The following is an 18,052-nucleotide window of genomic DNA, read 5'->3' as shown; positions in this document are numbered from 1 at the left end:
GAAACGTCGTGTATTTTAGTACCTCGCTTGTTCGCGTGCTCTGTGTTCTCTTTGGTTTGACGTCCCTAATTATATTTCGTAGAGTATACATTATCAGATTCCTCGTCATTAAAATTTATTCATCATTATGTTGCATTTCTAGGGATCAAAGGGCGATCAGTTTAATAGGATCAGATGTAAATGGCTCGTAGCACGCATAGAAGAAAAATTAGACATGCGTAGGATACAATTTTTGTTAGAAATTCTTAGCGAAATAAATAATTCGGAAGACCTGAACGTAGATGGAATAACAATATTAAATACGGAATATACGGTTTGGGGGGGGGGGGGTTGGATTGGATTCATCTGGATAAGATTATTGATCGGTGGAGAGCTTTTGTGAACACGGAAATAAGCTTTCAGGTTCAGGAATTTCTTGACTAGCTGAGGTTACTGTTAGGTTCTCAAGGTCTGGGCCCCCGGTACAGTTAGTTGTCTTTGGGGTCAAATTATGTTTTACGCCTGTGTTTTTTCCCGTAGGATAAGAAACTGTGTTTCATATCCTCATACGAGTGGTAGAGTAACATATATATACCATACTAATTGACTGAAAGAGTTCCATAAATTTTACATTACAAACCACGAAGAAATGTCATATGACGAAAGTCTCTACTGGCATTCGAAACACTGCCACGCCATTAAAACTAGTGAAAGAAAGAAAGAAAGAAAGAAAGAACAATAATAATAATAATAATAACAACAGTGACAGCTTAAACGCGCGGATTCCGCTATAAAGAACGTAGGATTAACTCTGGGTTCTGCACGTGACTCGCATTAGGATGGTCTTTGAGTCGACCCTAGGGACTGCAGAGTCGTGACTTATGTGACAGTCATTTCGGCTTGACTTAAATTGCAGTGATTTCTCCGTCCAGTAATAGAGTTCCCCCCCCCCCCCGGTTCCCACGAACTCTGTAGTTCACTAGTCCGACCGTCAACGAAACAGCCAGCGTTTTAAAATTTAAGTCGTCGTTATGAAATTTGACTCAGCGACCTGCAATATGAAATAAGAATTTTCACCCAAATTCGATGGATCGGTTAGAATTTTGCGTACTAATTCCTTGGTCGAATACCAAATAAACTTTTGACTACGCAGTAATTTTCTACTGGATTCAGTCCTGAAGATGGAGACATTTTTTTTCTTCGAAACGCTGTCGTCTACCGACGATTCTAAAATCCAGAATGTCACCATCTCCATCAAATGTTTCACACAGTGAAGGACTCTTTAGATATGTCTGGTTCTTTTAACTGCAAGTGACTTGTATTCGCTGTCGTGAAGTTTCAGAGAGCTACAGTTCCGCTGACTCGTACGTCTACTCATTCGTCCAATCAACGAATCTATCTGGGGAGGTCAGACTGTTTTGTAATTGGGACAAGAGGTTAAACTCTACAAATTTGATGATTGGGGATGGGGCTGGAACCGACTGCAGAGCGTGTATTGTTCGACGTCTTTTGCTGATGACCACGAAGGGCAAGACTGGATTCCATGTAACATTTACAGCAACTGGGAACACACAGACTGATAATTCCGAAACCCTCAGCTTGATTCTGGTGAAAGATAAACAATTACAATGAATCCTAGCTTACTAAGTATTATTTTTTTTATAAATTATTCAACATCCCAAATCATCGAATTGCCTAATTCGGAGAATGCATTTTTTTAAAAAAATTTATACTTCGTGTGTTAGACAATAAAATATTAACATTTTTACTTATTTCATTTATTTTTATTTTATTTTTTCTGTGTATAAACTTCTCATAGAAATTTCCCCTCATATGCCCCCTCGCTCATATTTATGTGCCCATGTGACCCCAACAACGCACCCCAGTAGCTTGGGCCCCCACTCGATTTGTGCTCCCTGTAAAGTTGCTACTAAACCCAAACCGTCAAGCCCAGCTACAAACTTTCCCCAGTTTAATAAAATGTTCTGGTTCTGATGTCCGGATACTTTGGGCTTATTCTGAAATGTCTTGACAGGTTGTAAGGAACCTGGTGAAAGCAACTAATCACATAAATGTTCACACTCCATCACACCTTTTCTAGAAGCGATTTAGTAAGAACAAGACAGAACTACGTCTTCTGTGACGTCGAACCGTGTAGTCTGGTAGATACTGACCGACGTTTCGGAGGAGCAACCTCATGATGGAGGCAGTACACTTTCCTGAAACGTCGGCCAATGCAGACTAGACTGTACGCTGCATCATCGTTCTTAGTTTACGAAGTGAGAACTTAAAACCTCACGCGTTATTAGTAATAATGCATGGAATAAATTATACTGATCATAATTCTTACAACTTACGTGTTTCATTTTATGGAACAAAGAAAGTCTGAGAGATTTGATACTGCCATGTTCCCTGAAACTTTTTATTATATCAGAATGTGGATTTACCTGTTTAGTAATATTTATAACAGGCATCGAAGGGCTTAATACAGTAAGGTAAAACTGTAATTGTTTCGTCCTGTCGTGAAACATGAAAAATGATGGTCTGATTTAAATCGAATATTTCGATAAAGAACATCATTTAATATTTTAAATATTTTAAATGTTAATTATTGTAATATTTTAATATTTAATAAGAATTTATTGTGATTAGACGGACAAGATTTAATATATACTTATTATATCACAATATGACGCAACTTTATCATCTTCTGTAAAAGACACTTTTCGTTAAGTCGCAAGCCATATTTGGAATCTGCTGCGAGCCATATGCGACCGTTGCGCCACACTTTCCGTAACACTCGTTTAACCATTTGAAGCCTAAGCTCGTCTAAATAATACTTCAAGAATTAATTATTCGGTTGTTGTCCGTCCAATCACAATTCATATTTAAAATTTACTATTAAGATAATTAAAATATCATTTTGTGTTCCTCATCGAACAATCGATTTACAATTGGAACATCTTTTTACAACATGTTTCGGTTTCTATATAAACCATCTTCAGGTGTAAAAGTTAAAATTATAAACTTAAAACTTAATTACACCTGAAGATGGTTTATGTACAAACCGAAACATGTTGTAAAAAGATGTTCCAATTGTAAATTGATTGTTCGATGTGGAACATAAAATGATATTTTAATTATCTTAATTGTAAATTTTATATATGAATTGTGATTAGACGGACAAAAATCGAAATAATTAATTAAATTTCACAATATGACGCAACTATATCATCTTATTTAAGAATTCAGTTCACACCGTCGGAAAGACGTAAAACACTACCATTTCAAAAATAAGATTGTTAATGTTATTCAAGGAAATAGTCTGTGAATTTTAAAGTAGTTGGTATATATAATTTACCTTAGGCTTTAAACAGTTGATGCATGAAAATTTGTACAAATTTGTAAATGCCTGGAGTAGAAATGTCAAGTCATTATTCTGAAATTTTTAACCTGCAGTTTTGTGTGAACACTTAAGAGACTTCATATCAACGATATTACGTAATATTACAGAAGCGTTTAAACTCGTTTTTGATCGACTCATAAAATAATTTTGTAATACAACCATAATTATTACATGGAAGCATTCCTAATAAACTTAATTTCGAAACGACAGTCGTCATTTGTTTCACTAGTGGGTTTTATGGGTAAGAGTGATTATTTCATAGACAGAACTGTTTGCTTAGACGGAAAACGTTCACGCTTTGGGCAATTACGTGTTATTGGTAAGACACGCACTTAAAAAAGTGAGACAGAGAATGCAATGAAATTGTGGAATTTGTGACGATCCATAGAGGAGGTGCTTTGTGTGACGTCAGTAATAAACAAGTGTGGAAAATTATTTCCTCCGAACTTCCGCGATGTAAGTGTCATTATAACGAACATAAATTTGCCTCGGTGAGATTATCCAGTATCGTGACTTGTATTTACGTTATCAGGAATTTACCAAATGCTTAAATCCTGTCTGTCGCCTTCACACGAACGTAAGTCTACTTTTTTTTCTCAGAATCTTGTAACTTACGTTTTTTAAGCAAAAGACTGTTGTTCACACTCTTACAAAACAAATAGAAAAATTATTATTTTCTCTATTCTTAATATCTTGAAAAATAGATAGGTTCAAACAAGTTTTCTGTCTTGATCATAACACAGAAATGATTTTTAACCTTATCTCGCCATAAACATCTTCTCTGCTTTTAATATTTGTACATCCCAGTTTCATGAATTTCAAAACATTTTCAAATGATTTGTAGCTTGCAGTTATATTATGACTTAGAGCGAGTCCTTCTTCGCTAATAAATCATAAACAAAGAACGTGGAAAATTAACTAACACAAATCCCTTGAGATTATGCCTTCTGAAGTATGTTCTTAATCTGAGCAGCTTTATTGATTAATGTCAACATTAATAATATGGGAAGGGTTCCTTTTTAAATAGGGAGGACTCGTCCCAATGATTTAGTAACATTTGAAGGCATTGTACCGCGTTTCTCAGTTATAAAACCAGAATAACAGCAACATACCGTACTGTAACGTTACGTTACTTTGTTTCAGTGACTGATTGTCCAGTCCAAGTCGTAGCTTAGGGACCGCGTGCCTGATACCGGATATAAACCCTTGGAATAGTGTGTGAAAATTATGACGAGGGGTAATGGATTTTAATTACTACAGAGACTGCTCCAGTCCCATCATCTTTATCCTCACACCGAATCTATCATGAAAATTGCTAAATCCTCCTTTCATCAACTTCTCCTCTCTCACTCTTACGCACTGCTTCGTCTATGGCGTTCTTTTCATATTTTTTTTTCTTGAGAGAAAGAGACACCATATCTGGGATGTTCATCGCTCCGAGTTGCAGATAATTGCGTCTTCCTTTTTTCCGAACCCACTCAGTGAGGGATTTGGAAAATTGGGGTTCCTGGCAGATATTTACGTACTTTTAAAGTTTATAATTAATTTATACTTTCGCCAAGACTGAACTGACGAGCCTAAATTGAAATTTCTGTATTAATGTAGTAAAGGTATCTTCTAATCGCAGTATAATACACAGAATACATACAAAATTTAATTAACTATTAATTCCAGCATCTTTACTTCAAAATAAAATTAGTTATTCGAAACGCATTGTACGTCTACTTTGTCAGAATAATATTTCTCGAATGGACAAATGAGGATACTTTGTGTGAAAGCTAATAAGTTGTTTTTTAACCTAACATCCGTTTGAGGCATAATGTAAATTGTTCTCCTTTTGAATTTAAAAATGAATTGTATTGCTTTCACTGTATCTTGTATTTGTCACGTGATATTCTGGTCCCGAATTCCATCAGAAAACATTGCCGTGGCGCGCGTGTCCTTGGTTTAAAACCCCCTGTAAAAACAGAAATTAGTTTACAATTGAAAACGTTATCTCGGTTTTCAAATTTCCGTTTTGTATGAAAAATTGAAAGATCGCTAACCAGCGAAGTACGAGAGTCAACTTTGTGTAATTTTATTAACGAAGTTTCAGAAACTGCCGCGGTTTCTTTCACGAAGAAACTTTTACTTTCTGTTTTATTATCGAAACTTTGAAGAATGCGTTTCGCGTTTCAACTGTTACTTTAAAATTTATTTTCCTCTCTTCGCGGCGTTCTTTGTGGATTCTGTTTGAAGATTGCGCAATACACACACACAACACGTGACGTACGAAGTTACCGGGTTTGAATCCCATCTCCCGCTCACCTGTTCTCGTGCTGTAGTAGGAGCGGATCTGTGCGTTTCGCCTACGTCCCTAGCTTGCGGATAGAAAAAAAAAACGCATATACTATGTAAACCAAAAACATTGTTGTCATAGGAACTGAGACAGCGTGATACGAAGTATTGCCGCTGGGAAATAATGTTTTTAGTATGAACAGTACGTGTTTCCTTATCTGCTACATCTCTGTCTTACCTCTCTGACGGTTTTGAACGCACATATTCGCCCCGACTACAGTAGCAGTGATTTCTTACTGTTTTCCTCAGTTCACGTAGTTGAATGGTCATGATTACCCTGAAATCGGCCACGGTTAATTATCTGTTTATCTCATTCGACGCTGAAAAAAATCTCTGCTTTGATTCAGAATTGTTTAATGACGTCATATTAACTTCAGCAGTTATGTGATATTGTGTTCGGTGTTTATTATTAATGTTGGACTAGTAGGGATTTGAGAGGAAGACGTCATGGACTATGAGTCAGCCCTGAAGACGGATACAGTATTTTCCTCCGAAACGCTGGCGTCTATACGGCCTTAAAACCCAGAATAACCACATTATCACCATTCTCACCGCCGAGAAAACATCAAATTTCACACATACTCAATCATATATGTTTTTGGACTACAATTTTTTCTGACTGTAAATACTGTTTATTTTATTTTTTTGTATTAATTACTGTCATCATCAATAAGACTGCCGCTCCGGTATGTCTACTATCCGCTTAACCAATATCACGTCCCTAAGAAATTTTTTTCAAGGACTCTCTTGTATCGGGTTAGTACTCTGCATATTCGCAATGTGTCTTTATTAATGTTGATGACCGAAGAATTTTAGCGACGGAACTGAGTGAGCAACTTGCAATGGTTAGTATCCTGAGAACTTTCATATCCCCAAAGTTAAAAGAACTCGAAGATTTAAATATTTTTTTTTATGTTCGTGCTATTGTACATAAAAACTTTATATATAGTTCAGTAAATTGATTTTCTCGTGTTGGAAGTTTCGCTTACAAATTTGCTTCGTACGAGAAATCATATTATAAAGAAGTTCAGTAATAGAGTTCAGTTCTGTGTCGTCCAACCCCATTACCAGTGACTCACACAAAAGCCCATATTAGTTAGTTATTTGATTCTTTAGCACGAGGCCCGTTCTTCCGCACCCCGAACCCCCCCCCCCTCTTTCTCTGGATCCTCTGAGCTGTCGCTCCTTTACCAAACAACATACCCCCTCCCCTAGCAACACCCTTATTCCCTCCCCCTTTTTCCAATAAGCTAGGGGGTTACAGAGACAGGGATGGGACAGCATACACAATTTTAGTTCTGTTGAATTGGACGGTTTCTGCAATGAGGTGAATCCATAAAAGATACGAGTGTCCACCTCTCAGATGAGTTTACAAAATAACTACGGCCAATTTTAATATATTTTAATACTATCATATATTCTTGTCTGCACCACATCTTAGATCTCAATCTATATATACTTTCCTCAAAATGAGAGACCAAATTTTACACCCATACAAATAAACAGGTAAAATTATAGTTCTGTTTATTTATTTTCATGTATATAGACAGGGAACAAAACTGTAGAAGACTTTGAAATGAATGGTAACATTTTCCGAATTTAACAAGTTTCTAACTTTTACGTAACGCAGTTTTGATTCGGTACAAAGTATTTTAACTTTGGCCAAATTTTCAAATTGTTTGTACGATCACTGGACTTTCACAGCACGTGACTAATTTGACCTTAAATTAATTTTAAACGCTCTCGAAATCGAGAAGCAAATCACGAGTTGGCGATAAATTTCAAAATTTATGAACTGATCTTCGTTTGTATATATACAAGACGTTATAAGGTTTTTTGCTATTCTGAACTCTGTAATTCATCTTTAACGTTCTGACAAACGTACACAGTGACGTATTGAAAGTATAATGGTTGCAAACAAGCGTTCAAAGTTGTAAAGTGTAGTGTGTGTTGCATTTTTAAGGCAAATGACACGTAGTACGTTTCCAATAAAACCTTAACAAGCGAATTGTGGGTGTGGTTTCCTGTAGATGATACGTAGAAAGAATCCAGGGACCCCTTAGAACTTCTCCGGTGGATCTCGTGTTCCACGATATTTCCAGACCGGTATCACGATCAGGACTACCAAATTTGGAAAGTAAACATCTCAGTCTGTCCTCATATCCCTTGAGATTGGAATTTCAGATTTACCAAAATTGAAGCATATGATACGAGTTCTTCTGTGTGTTGAAATCAAATCACATTTCCATCTCTGCTCCCTTCACCCTATTGATTCATCCCATCTTTAATTTTAACCCCCTCATATTTTATTGGGCCTTTGACTGTACCCTGTTGCGCTTATACAGAATTTTGCAGTAAGGTGGAGGGATGCAGACAAGGGATGAGAAGGCGAGGTATATACTGAGACATGAAGGAGGGGAGAAGTGGTCCAGAAAACTAACCCTCTTTCCGTCTCCCTTCCCCCTCCTCACCCTTCGCTCTAACTCTCCTGTATAACCGCTTTCATCTCCCTTTGGCTCTCCACCCGTTCGTATTCATCCCCCTGTCACCAACCCCTAACTAAACATGCTCCTGATAGAGGGCGTATGATGCTCACTGAGGGGAGATCTTCCTCTTGGAGCAGCAGCCAAACCCTGCCAGTTTGCTCGAGATTTCTGTGCAGGCCGGATGCTGACTAGAAGGAGCTCGAGGTTATAGTGATCCAGTGGAGTTTGTGTGGAATTCGCCTGAGTGTAACGCGTCCCACAGCGAGAGAGCAGCCTTGTTTAAATATTCAAATGCTCGCTGTTAGCGGATCGCCGTTAGGTACCGGAACAACATCAAACACGCCAGTAGAAACAAAACATCGACGAATTTTTAAGTAGGTTAGTTCAGTGCGAAGATAACTGTGGCGACAATGTTTGTCACTATGATTCGTGAGACAAAATGGCGTATTAGATTAAAGTTCTGTCATGAATAAGATTTCTGAAAATACTTGTTCCTGTTGCTTTGTGTTTTGTTTTGTATTATCCTGTAAAGTGTGGAGGTCCTTAATTTCTAAATATTCCTTAGCATATCTTTTTTTTTGAGGGGGGGGGGGCGATATGTGTATACGTCTTCGTTTGATTCCAGTTTGAATCTGCACTGAAACAGTTCTGTCGATGAGTAAACTTTGCCTTATATTCTGGACCACCGATCACATGAAATATTGTAGAATAGTCAACAGTGTGCACGTAATTTTTGTAATGTTACACAGAACAATATTAGATTGCTAATAACAGTAGTCGTAATTGATTAAACATATATGCACAGGGAATGTTACACATGGTTGCAAAGCGAAGCAAATTTTAAATTTGTATGATCAACATTTTGTCATGGAAATTTTAATATGATCGTTCAATGAACTCAGGATAAGGGCTTCCAATTAGACGACCATATTAGATTGATGAACAAAATCATAAGGATTGGTGTTTTTCAAACTTTGTATGTGGTTCATACTATCTGTGTAGTTTTCTTGTAAACCGAGTCAGGAAAGTATCTTACTACAGAGCGAAAGACATTAGTTCATATCCCAGTGCATAACTTTATCTTTAGTTTACATTTTTGAGTTGGGTTCACCAGCTGTCGTAGTCCAGGGGTTGCCAACTGTTTCCAGACGTATCAACTTGTGGGCCACAAATTTTTTAAGGCGATCTATTTAAAAACCACAGCAGTTGATTTAGAAAGTGTTACCAGATTAGGATTACCACTGCAAACAGGTTCATTTACTACTAAATAATTTTCTTTAAAAAAATCTGTTATTTGTGAGGCACCCTATAAATTTCTTTTTCGTTAGAAATCTTTCAATATCAACCACATCTATACATCCTCTGGAAATTTTCTTTTGGTTAACACGGATAATCATTGGTAAGATTTTCTTAATAAATACGGAATAACTTTACTTTAGAACAGTTCAGTTTATTAACTATTGGCAAATAACTGATTCCAGCAGTAGTTTGATTACCTGTGTTTGTAATGAAGTCTATGATGGTTGCTGAACATAAAGATTTACCTTTTTATATGTTGAAACACTTCGAGAACTTTGACGTAGCGAGGAGAGTCAAATACAACATTCCCGTCGATTACGAGCATGTATGCAAATGTATGAATTTTTTATATTCTCGTCAGAGGTACCAGTTTCGTTAACTCTTTGATGTACTGTTTGTGGGCAAAAACTGTGATGAATCCGTTCTGCAGCCCGTGTTTTCGTTATGATTAATGCCACACTAAAGTACAATTTTGGAACCTTTATGGAAGAAACATAAGTTTACTTAATGAATCTTCTTAATTATATATAATTGATTTCATGGATTCTGGGGTTAAATGTAGATTTTAGCTTATTTATACTGCGTGCTAATTTGGTTGATATACGAGCTAACCTATATCATTAAAGGAATATTTAATTAATTTTCAGTTTTTAACCATACTTATAACTGAGGTACTATACATCTCCTCCATGCTTAATGATAATCCTGCCTGTACCATTCTCAGTTAAGATGGAAAGTTTTTTGTTCTCCCTGTACCATTTTAGTTATATTATTCTTTATTTTTTGGTACCATTCTCCACCAGTCTTTGGTAAAATGACTACACTCCTCATCCCTCCATTAGACATCCTATATTTTAGTGTTTTTACGCATTAAATCTTATAGTCTACCTCATATTATGCACCAAACAAAACAATAACACAACCTTCAATTCTGTTAAAATGCAAGTTGTGTAATTATATCAATTAACTGGCTTGAAAATCATACCTTTAAACATTTCAAATCCTTTTTGACTCTCATTTTTATGATGGTCTGTAAGTGGTTATGAGCAGAATCGTATTTAAAAAGCTTAGTATTATATTTTGTTATGTAAGCTATAAAAGTCTTGCCAACTGTGATATATCGAACCACATGCACTGTCGTCCAGTATCATAACTTCTAAAAATACATTTCACTTTTAAATTTTTATGTGTCTTAAAATAAACCACATGGAAACCACAAGGATTCAGATTATAAATAGTGTTTTGTTTCTTTGTTTGAAGCTTATGCAGGAAGGGAATCATAATAATTAGAACATTTGTCTTTATACATCGAAGATATTGTGTGCTATATTAATTTTATTTGAGTTATAATAAATTCAATACTGTGAAAACTTGCAGATGCTTCTCATCAGCGTAAATGAACATACACTTTTATTATAGACGACTGTTTTTGAACATGAAGGACTTGGAATCTAAACCGTACCTAGAACTGTGTGGTATGCACATGGAATGTAATTGAAATCAGTCGTGCGATATTAGTGGACGCAAGTGAAGTGGAACGAGATGGACTTGAGTTGTTCCAGTCTCAGAAGTGGGCAGACGCACAGTTCCTAATGATGATGCAGAACGCGTCTCCTGGTTACGAGGGGATACCCCCTCCTCTACCTCAGAGGAAAAGGTAGGTAATTCCGTCAGTTCTCGTACGCCCTCTATCCCATGAGACGTGGCAAAGGGGACTCCCTTTCCTGTGAACCTCCTGGAGTTACAACGCAGTGTCCATAAGACACGAGGCTTTATCCCATCCTTTCTCATCAGTATAAAAATGTAATATTTCACTGTCTCTGACCTGCCGTGTCACTAGAGGTTGTTATTATGTGCAGTGTGTAGTTGCAACTCCACCTGATATGTTATGCATGTTTTTACAGATATATATTTTTTTCTGTATTCCAACCAAAATGTTATAACATTTATTATTTCCCCTCCTGCATTGCGTATGTCCCGCCAATTTCTTTCTCCTTGAGTTGATTATTCTAAAAATCTTTGATGAGGAGTACAAATTTTGGAGCAGAATTCAACAGCTTACTGTCTCTTGATCCCTCTTGGATCCGGGCATTTTCTTCAAAATTCTCTTCTCAAGACAACCTTTATGTGACCACAGTTAAAGTTTCCCATAATGTATATTTCTCTATCCTGTCAACCCTGCCATTTATAATTCTATTTTCTAACTGCTGAAATTTACAAGGGTCGAAGTTTAAACAAAGGAGGTATTATTGCTTTAGTCAGAAGAGTATTTTGCCTTCACGTGACGTAATACTTTTTCCGATTTTACGATTTTTACGATGAATTCAGAAGTACCGCTTTCTTACAGTTTTCTCTGCCCATACCCACTACATAAAGTCTCAAAACTCCAGTTCTTCAGGTCATAAACTTTCAGTGTCTTATCTGAAACTGCAGGTCAGAGATTGAAGCCAATATATTATACTGATGGCATTTTTACTTCGCTTAAAAAGCCATGCTAAAGAGATTCAGAACAAGTCAGCAGTTTGTATCAAAGTGGGAAGTTCCCCCCCCCCCTTCCTGTCACTATAGAGGTGAGATAAATGTCTTCAGACAATGATTTCCAAATTCAATCTCTTATTTTAATGTGTCTTGTGCAGATGAGGAAATATAAAATAACAGCATGTTTTTTATTAAGAGCGTACGGAACATTCAGTCCGTCATATGTTTTAATCTGTGGATTAAAACCAGCAGGGAATGTGAATTAATAATTACAAAATTTGATCGAATGGTTTTATTGTCACAATTTCCACTCACACGTTTTATAAAAACAATAGATATCGCTTATATAATTTATCTTCAAAATGACACACGGACGTCATGATTGTAATGTTATTTCATTCAAAATGCTTAATCGCGATTATGACATCTCTATAGAAGTCTTTAATAATTGATTAGTTATTGTGATCAGATGAAAAGCTGGGTGTGATGTTTGCTAGAACATCAGATTCTCATAAAGTCACCTTAATACACTCTATCCTGAAGATGGAGGCGTTATATTTCTACGAAATTTTAGTAACCACCTACAATACTGCGTGGCATGATTAAACCAAAAGGCCACTATTAACATTTTCAAAATTGTGTATACATAAAATCTTACAAAACTTGGGCATTATTCGAAGATCTATAACCGTTTAGATTCCCGGCGATCATGTGGTAGTTATTATTATTGACTGTCAGAAATAAACAGCACAAACGTGGTAAAGCCTTCAATGGCTTGAAATTTCATTGACAGTTCGTCAGTTTGTGCAAACGTTATCATGAGCTGACACACGCACGATAACAAACATAATGGCATCATAATTCTCACCCTTGTAAAATAAAGAGAACAAACTATAAACATAAACGTTTATACCTTTAGACCTTTTCATTTCATTATCCCACCCTCTCCTCCCAATTTATTTTCTCATAAAAAGATTTGTTTGGCTTTGTGATTTTCAAGGCCCCCCATTTTCAGACATACCCAGTGATGTAGAGAATAGATAAACGTTTTATCTCACAATAAATCGAGTTTTATATGACTGTGTGTCGTGATACGATATTTTCCTCACACGCAGCCCTTCCTAAGAACATACTGCCTCAGGGTTGGAGATAAAGGCAGCACGTTCCTCCAAAAACGTTGATATGTACCCACAAGTCCACATAGCGTTGCGATCCGTAACATCTGCAGTGCACGTGGCGTGTTTCAGTTCAACGCCATAGCCGGAAAAGTGGATGTAGGAAGCTAAGGTGGTGTGGGATGGTTGCATCAGAAAATTAGTGTTTGTCCTGGGCTGCAGCTGGACTGGTGCGTGGGTTGTCTGTGATATGAGCTCGTCGTACAACAATCTGCATTTGTGTTCCAGGCTGGCGCCGCAGATGATGGTGTCCCCTCCGCAGCTGTCTGTGTCACCAGCAAATCCGATTGCGATGCCGGTGTTCCCTCTGCGGCCTACCCCGTCGCCTTACTCCCCGTATTCGCCTTCGAGGTTTCACATCGACAAGCGTTGCCAGCATCGGTGCTCCTGGAAGTGCTGCAGCATTGCACTCATTCTACTGTCCGTCGCCCTCACCGCCATGCTAGCCTACTTCGGTGGTGAGTGCTGAAATCATTATAGGCTTTAGGTTTCCAAAACACCAGTTAAGTAATTAACAGGCGGTGTTCCACTAATTATCTTTACTGTTTCAGATGCGTTTCAGTTCAAAATAAGTACGACCAGCGCATTCCCTACCTTGGGGCTTGCATGTTAATGGTTCTTGCCACATTATTATATGTCTATCGGTATCTACTATAAAAATTCGTGATTTGTCGTCTATCAAAAAATGACGTCATCACACAATGTTACGTTATATTTGTTTACTCGAGTAAACAAATGACTTGAGTAAGACACTAAACTAACCCCCCTTCGGGGGGTGGGGGGCTGGTTAAGTGTTTTAACCCCCCATTCGAGGGGGTTGGTTTAGTTTCTTACTCAAAATTTTAAAACGCAACCAACCCCCCTTCGCGGGGGTTGATCAAGTGTTTTAACCGCCCCATTCGGGGGGGGTTGGTTTAGTTTCTTACTCAAAATTTTAAAACGCAACCAACCTCCCTTCGTGGGGGGTTGATCAAGTGTTTTATAGCGCCCCATTCGGGGGGGGGGGGGTTGGTTCAATTTTTTACTCAAGATTTTAAAACGCGTTTTAAAACCTTGATCAACCCCCCCCCCCCGAGGAGCTCCGAAAGGAGCGCTCTGCTCTAGTTTTTTTAAAAACCTCGATACTGTGATGTTGGCAATGCTGTCCCATCTTTAGTAGGTTAAGTTGTGGTTAACTTGCCACAGATGTCTTTGTATTACACATGCAACTCTGACGTTTCTCGTTATTTTCTGAAAGCTTTATTATCCGGCGTTCACTTGCAGTCGGCGTGTCCCCCCCCCCCCCAGAAACCCCAGAAATGGAAACAGTTACTCCCACAACGGCTCAGTAAATCATTCATATGACATACAGAAAATCGATTAGGAAAATATCAGGAAATTTGCTGCAAGAAGTAACCATTCAGAGGTAAGTTTGTTTTCAGTACGAATTGACCTGACAGTAACAAACCACTGGATCCCGCGTCAAAACAGAGGGAATGTTTATCAGCTGTCTTTGAAGCATGACAGGGGGGGGGGGGGGGGGGGGGGGGAAATCGAACCTTCACTTCCAGCGCCGGCAATAAAATTGGAAAAATGGAATGACACTCTGTTTTCGTTGTCGTAATATTATTCTACTTGAAGCGTATTGTAACAAGTTAGGAATTGTACTCACAGCATAACAGTTTTTGGCATGTTCGTCCCTTAATGACATTGTATTTTCAATTCGTGAGCACCATTATAAAATTTCATGAAAATATCTAGGGACGGTTCTTTAGTTATGAGACGACACGGTATAAGAATCAATTTTCTTTAATTGTGTCAACAATTTCAAGTCTTGGTTTATATATATTGGCCGTAAAATACATGGCTTTGTCGATTAATGAAACATACACTTTTAGAAACGTCGTGAAATCACGTAGATAAAAATAAGATTAATTTATTGAATCTTAAATTTTAATATCATTTAACAAGCTGCTTTAATAATCAATAACTCTGCCCTTTTCGTACGCATTGTATTTATTTGTTTTGATATGATTCTCAATGCAAACAGCGATTATTTCCTTAAACAGCGTTAACCACTCGATCTTTGTAACGGTGAAGTACAGTGTTTTCTTAGCGGTACGGACTGAATGTTTAATTGATATTTAGCCGATCTTTGGTTTCAAATCTTGCTTCGTCCTTACCAGATAGACGAGCGGGCGTTGCCTGGGGACCTGGTAACTTTTATGTGTTCTTTCTCTCCCTACCCCAGAAATTGAAGTGTCCGTCACTTCTCCCACAACCAATTTTCTCTGTCCTTCTTCCATCTCTCTCTCTGGGATGTTTTGGCTTCATAGAGGAATAAATAACACGTGCAGTAGGCAGAATTATGACCTGGTTGCCTCGTCTGCTACTGATGTATGAACCTGTACTGACAAATAAATGTTGAGGAGACCTCGTGATGTAACCGCAGAAGTTCTGAATAGAACTCTTGTACAGGAACTTAGTGGCGGAAGTACGTTAGCTTCCGTAATTCTACCGCAATGTACCTCATCTGGCATAACATTGTGTAGGCGCAGTTTGTCTCTGGCTTCATAAGCTAGACGTAATTAGCGTTCGGGAAACGTCACTCAGGGTACAATGCGCATTATGTAGGATAAACTGCCATGTGACGATACAGCTGTGCCTTACGAACCTAGGTTACAATTTCCGTTGTAATATTAACACTAAATCGATCTGTAAGTGTTAATCATACGGTTTATCTTTGAGAGGAAATATTTATTTCTACTCTTAATTCGTAGTTAAGAGTTGGAAAAATGACTCATAAAGTGGACTTAAAATATTTAAACTCATCTCGTTTTCTGAGATGGTTTCATGTAAGTGTGAAACCTGGTCTGTCACGTTAAGGTGAAGACACAGATTGCACGTGTCGAAAAAACATTTTGATCTGAAGGGACAGAGATTTGGGGAAAAAAAAATCATAATGATGAATCCTGTAATTTCTGCTCTTTGCCGAATACAAAAGGACGTTCTAATGGAGGATTATGAGATGGGCGGGACATGTAGCACTCTATGGGAGATTATAAATACGAACATAATTTTTGTTGCACAGCCTGAGGGTAATATATTACTAGGAAGAAAAAGACACAGATGGAATAATAATATTAAGCTGTACTTAGAGTAATTTTGTTTGTGGATTGGGTTCATCTGGCTTGGGATGGGGACCTGTAGCGAGTGTTTGTAAACGTTGTAATATACCTCATTAAAGTTTATGAATTTCTTGGCTACGTAAGCTACTATTAGCTTCTCACGAATTAACTGTTCCGTGTAGTTAGTCAGGGTTTAATAAAGGTACGTTTCTGTGCGGTCGGCTCTGTCGGTATGTATAATGAATGTTTCTTACGCTTTAAATTTGCTTGTTGAAATCATTTCATTAACTGCAGAAGATACAATGTCTGTTGATTACCTTGTGATTCGTAACACGGTACGTACACAAAAGCCTTGCACGGTACTTTAATGACTGACGTTTTGGCAAGCCATGTACGTATTTACAGTGTTTGTTTTAATAAGCGAGATTCATTGTACGTTTGTTGGGACTTGTTCCTTTGAGATACAAAAGCCCCGTTTGCCCGTTTTGAAACATTAACGTGGCCCCATACTTTGTACATCAGGGTCTTTGTCTTATTAAAGGCAGAGTATGGGGGAATATACAAGCAGTAGTGAATGACTCTAGATGTATAATAGAGAAAGACAGAAACAGAACGTATGAGAAAGAGTAAAAAGACAAGTGAGGAAAGAGACATTTGGAATGGCTTTATGCTTTGTGGAGGATTTCTCAGTCAAACGCAGAAGGCAAGATAGCTGATCCCAAACCCCGATTCCCGTGGCATTGCCACAGCCAGGCGGAATTTGAACAGAGCAGTGAAGCAACCACAATGTCCACTAATCACAGTTTCCGAGTTTCCCGGCCAGACAGACGGAACAACGCACCCTAATAAGCCCCTAATCATCTCTCTTCTCACTGCGTTGTTTTGGTGCCCGTAGACATCAGACAGGACTTTGGGTACTTAGAGGTGCAAAACACTTGCAGAAATTTGAAACCTTACCCACTACATCAAATTTCCGATTTTGTGTTCCATATTGTCGTTTCAACAGCTTTGGTTGTTTCCAGTTTTTGCATATAGCCTGTTCATATTTATATGTATCCTGTCAACATCACATAATTACGTAATAAATATACAGGTTATTAAATCCATACATACACACGCCATTTGCATTTTACAAAAGAGTAAAATGTATTGTGTCCAAGTTTTGAATGGAAACTTAGTACCAGTTACATTAATTGTGGTTTATCGCATGTTTTCTCAGTTTTATTTAGACCAATGATTCTTATATTGGGGATTTACATTCAACTAGTCCCTGCTTTCATGTTGATTGCACCAGGTGTAAGTGGGTTGTGTTGTCGACGTTTCAGAGAAACACGCTGCTTCCATTATCAGGCTAAAAACTTCATTGGTTTTCTCATTTACGTAAGACGAATGACTAACTTTTTCTGTCTTATGATATCATACGTCATGTTACAACACTTATTTTGGTTACTACCTAATGCTCTGTCCAGTTTTCTTTGCCAAATCATTGCCGTCTTACATCAGTAGTTACCTTAATGAACCTCTCGCCGGTGGAATTACACAGATTGAAATAAATACAAGTAAACTGCTTGTCGTTCATAATTATTTTCGTAGGAATGGAACTAAACCGGATCTGACTTTCTCTCAAAGATCGAAGACTTACGAACGAACTGTGTTTTAACTGCATGTAGGGATATAAACGCCTGTAAAGCTCGTATAGACTGACCCGCCTCGTTGACGTGCCAGAGAAGTTGCCGGGCTGGCGCGGCGATTGCATTGCTAATTATACGTGCTCTGAACTCTTTC

At 37.8% G+C, this 18,052-nt stretch overlaps 1 protein-coding gene across 6 annotated transcripts in view; it reads left to right on the top strand.

The window, feature by feature from the left end:
- Ten-a (Teneurin-a transmembrane protein) overlaps window positions 1–18,052 on the top strand; it is a 582,153-nt gene that overhangs the window by 517,935 nt on the left and 46,166 nt on the right. For all 6 annotated transcript variants that reach the window (XM_087349368.1, XM_087349369.1, XM_087349367.1 and 3 more), the window contains one exon: window positions 13,389–13,618. In XM_087349368.1, the coding sequence (XP_087205494.1) occupies window positions 13,389–13,618 (230 nt within the window). The remainder of the gene's footprint in view (window positions 1–13,388; window positions 13,619–18,052) is intronic.

This window comes from Zootermopsis nevadensis, unplaced genomic scaffold, assembly GCF_977971745.1.
Source record: "Zootermopsis nevadensis isolate Lab colony 2312 unplaced genomic scaffold, Znev_1.0 Znev_ptg000016l, whole genome shotgun sequence".
Taxonomy (NCBI): domain Eukaryota; kingdom Metazoa; phylum Arthropoda; class Insecta; order Blattodea; family Termopsidae; genus Zootermopsis; species Zootermopsis nevadensis.
This window is presented reverse-complemented; position numbering and strand designations above follow the sequence as displayed.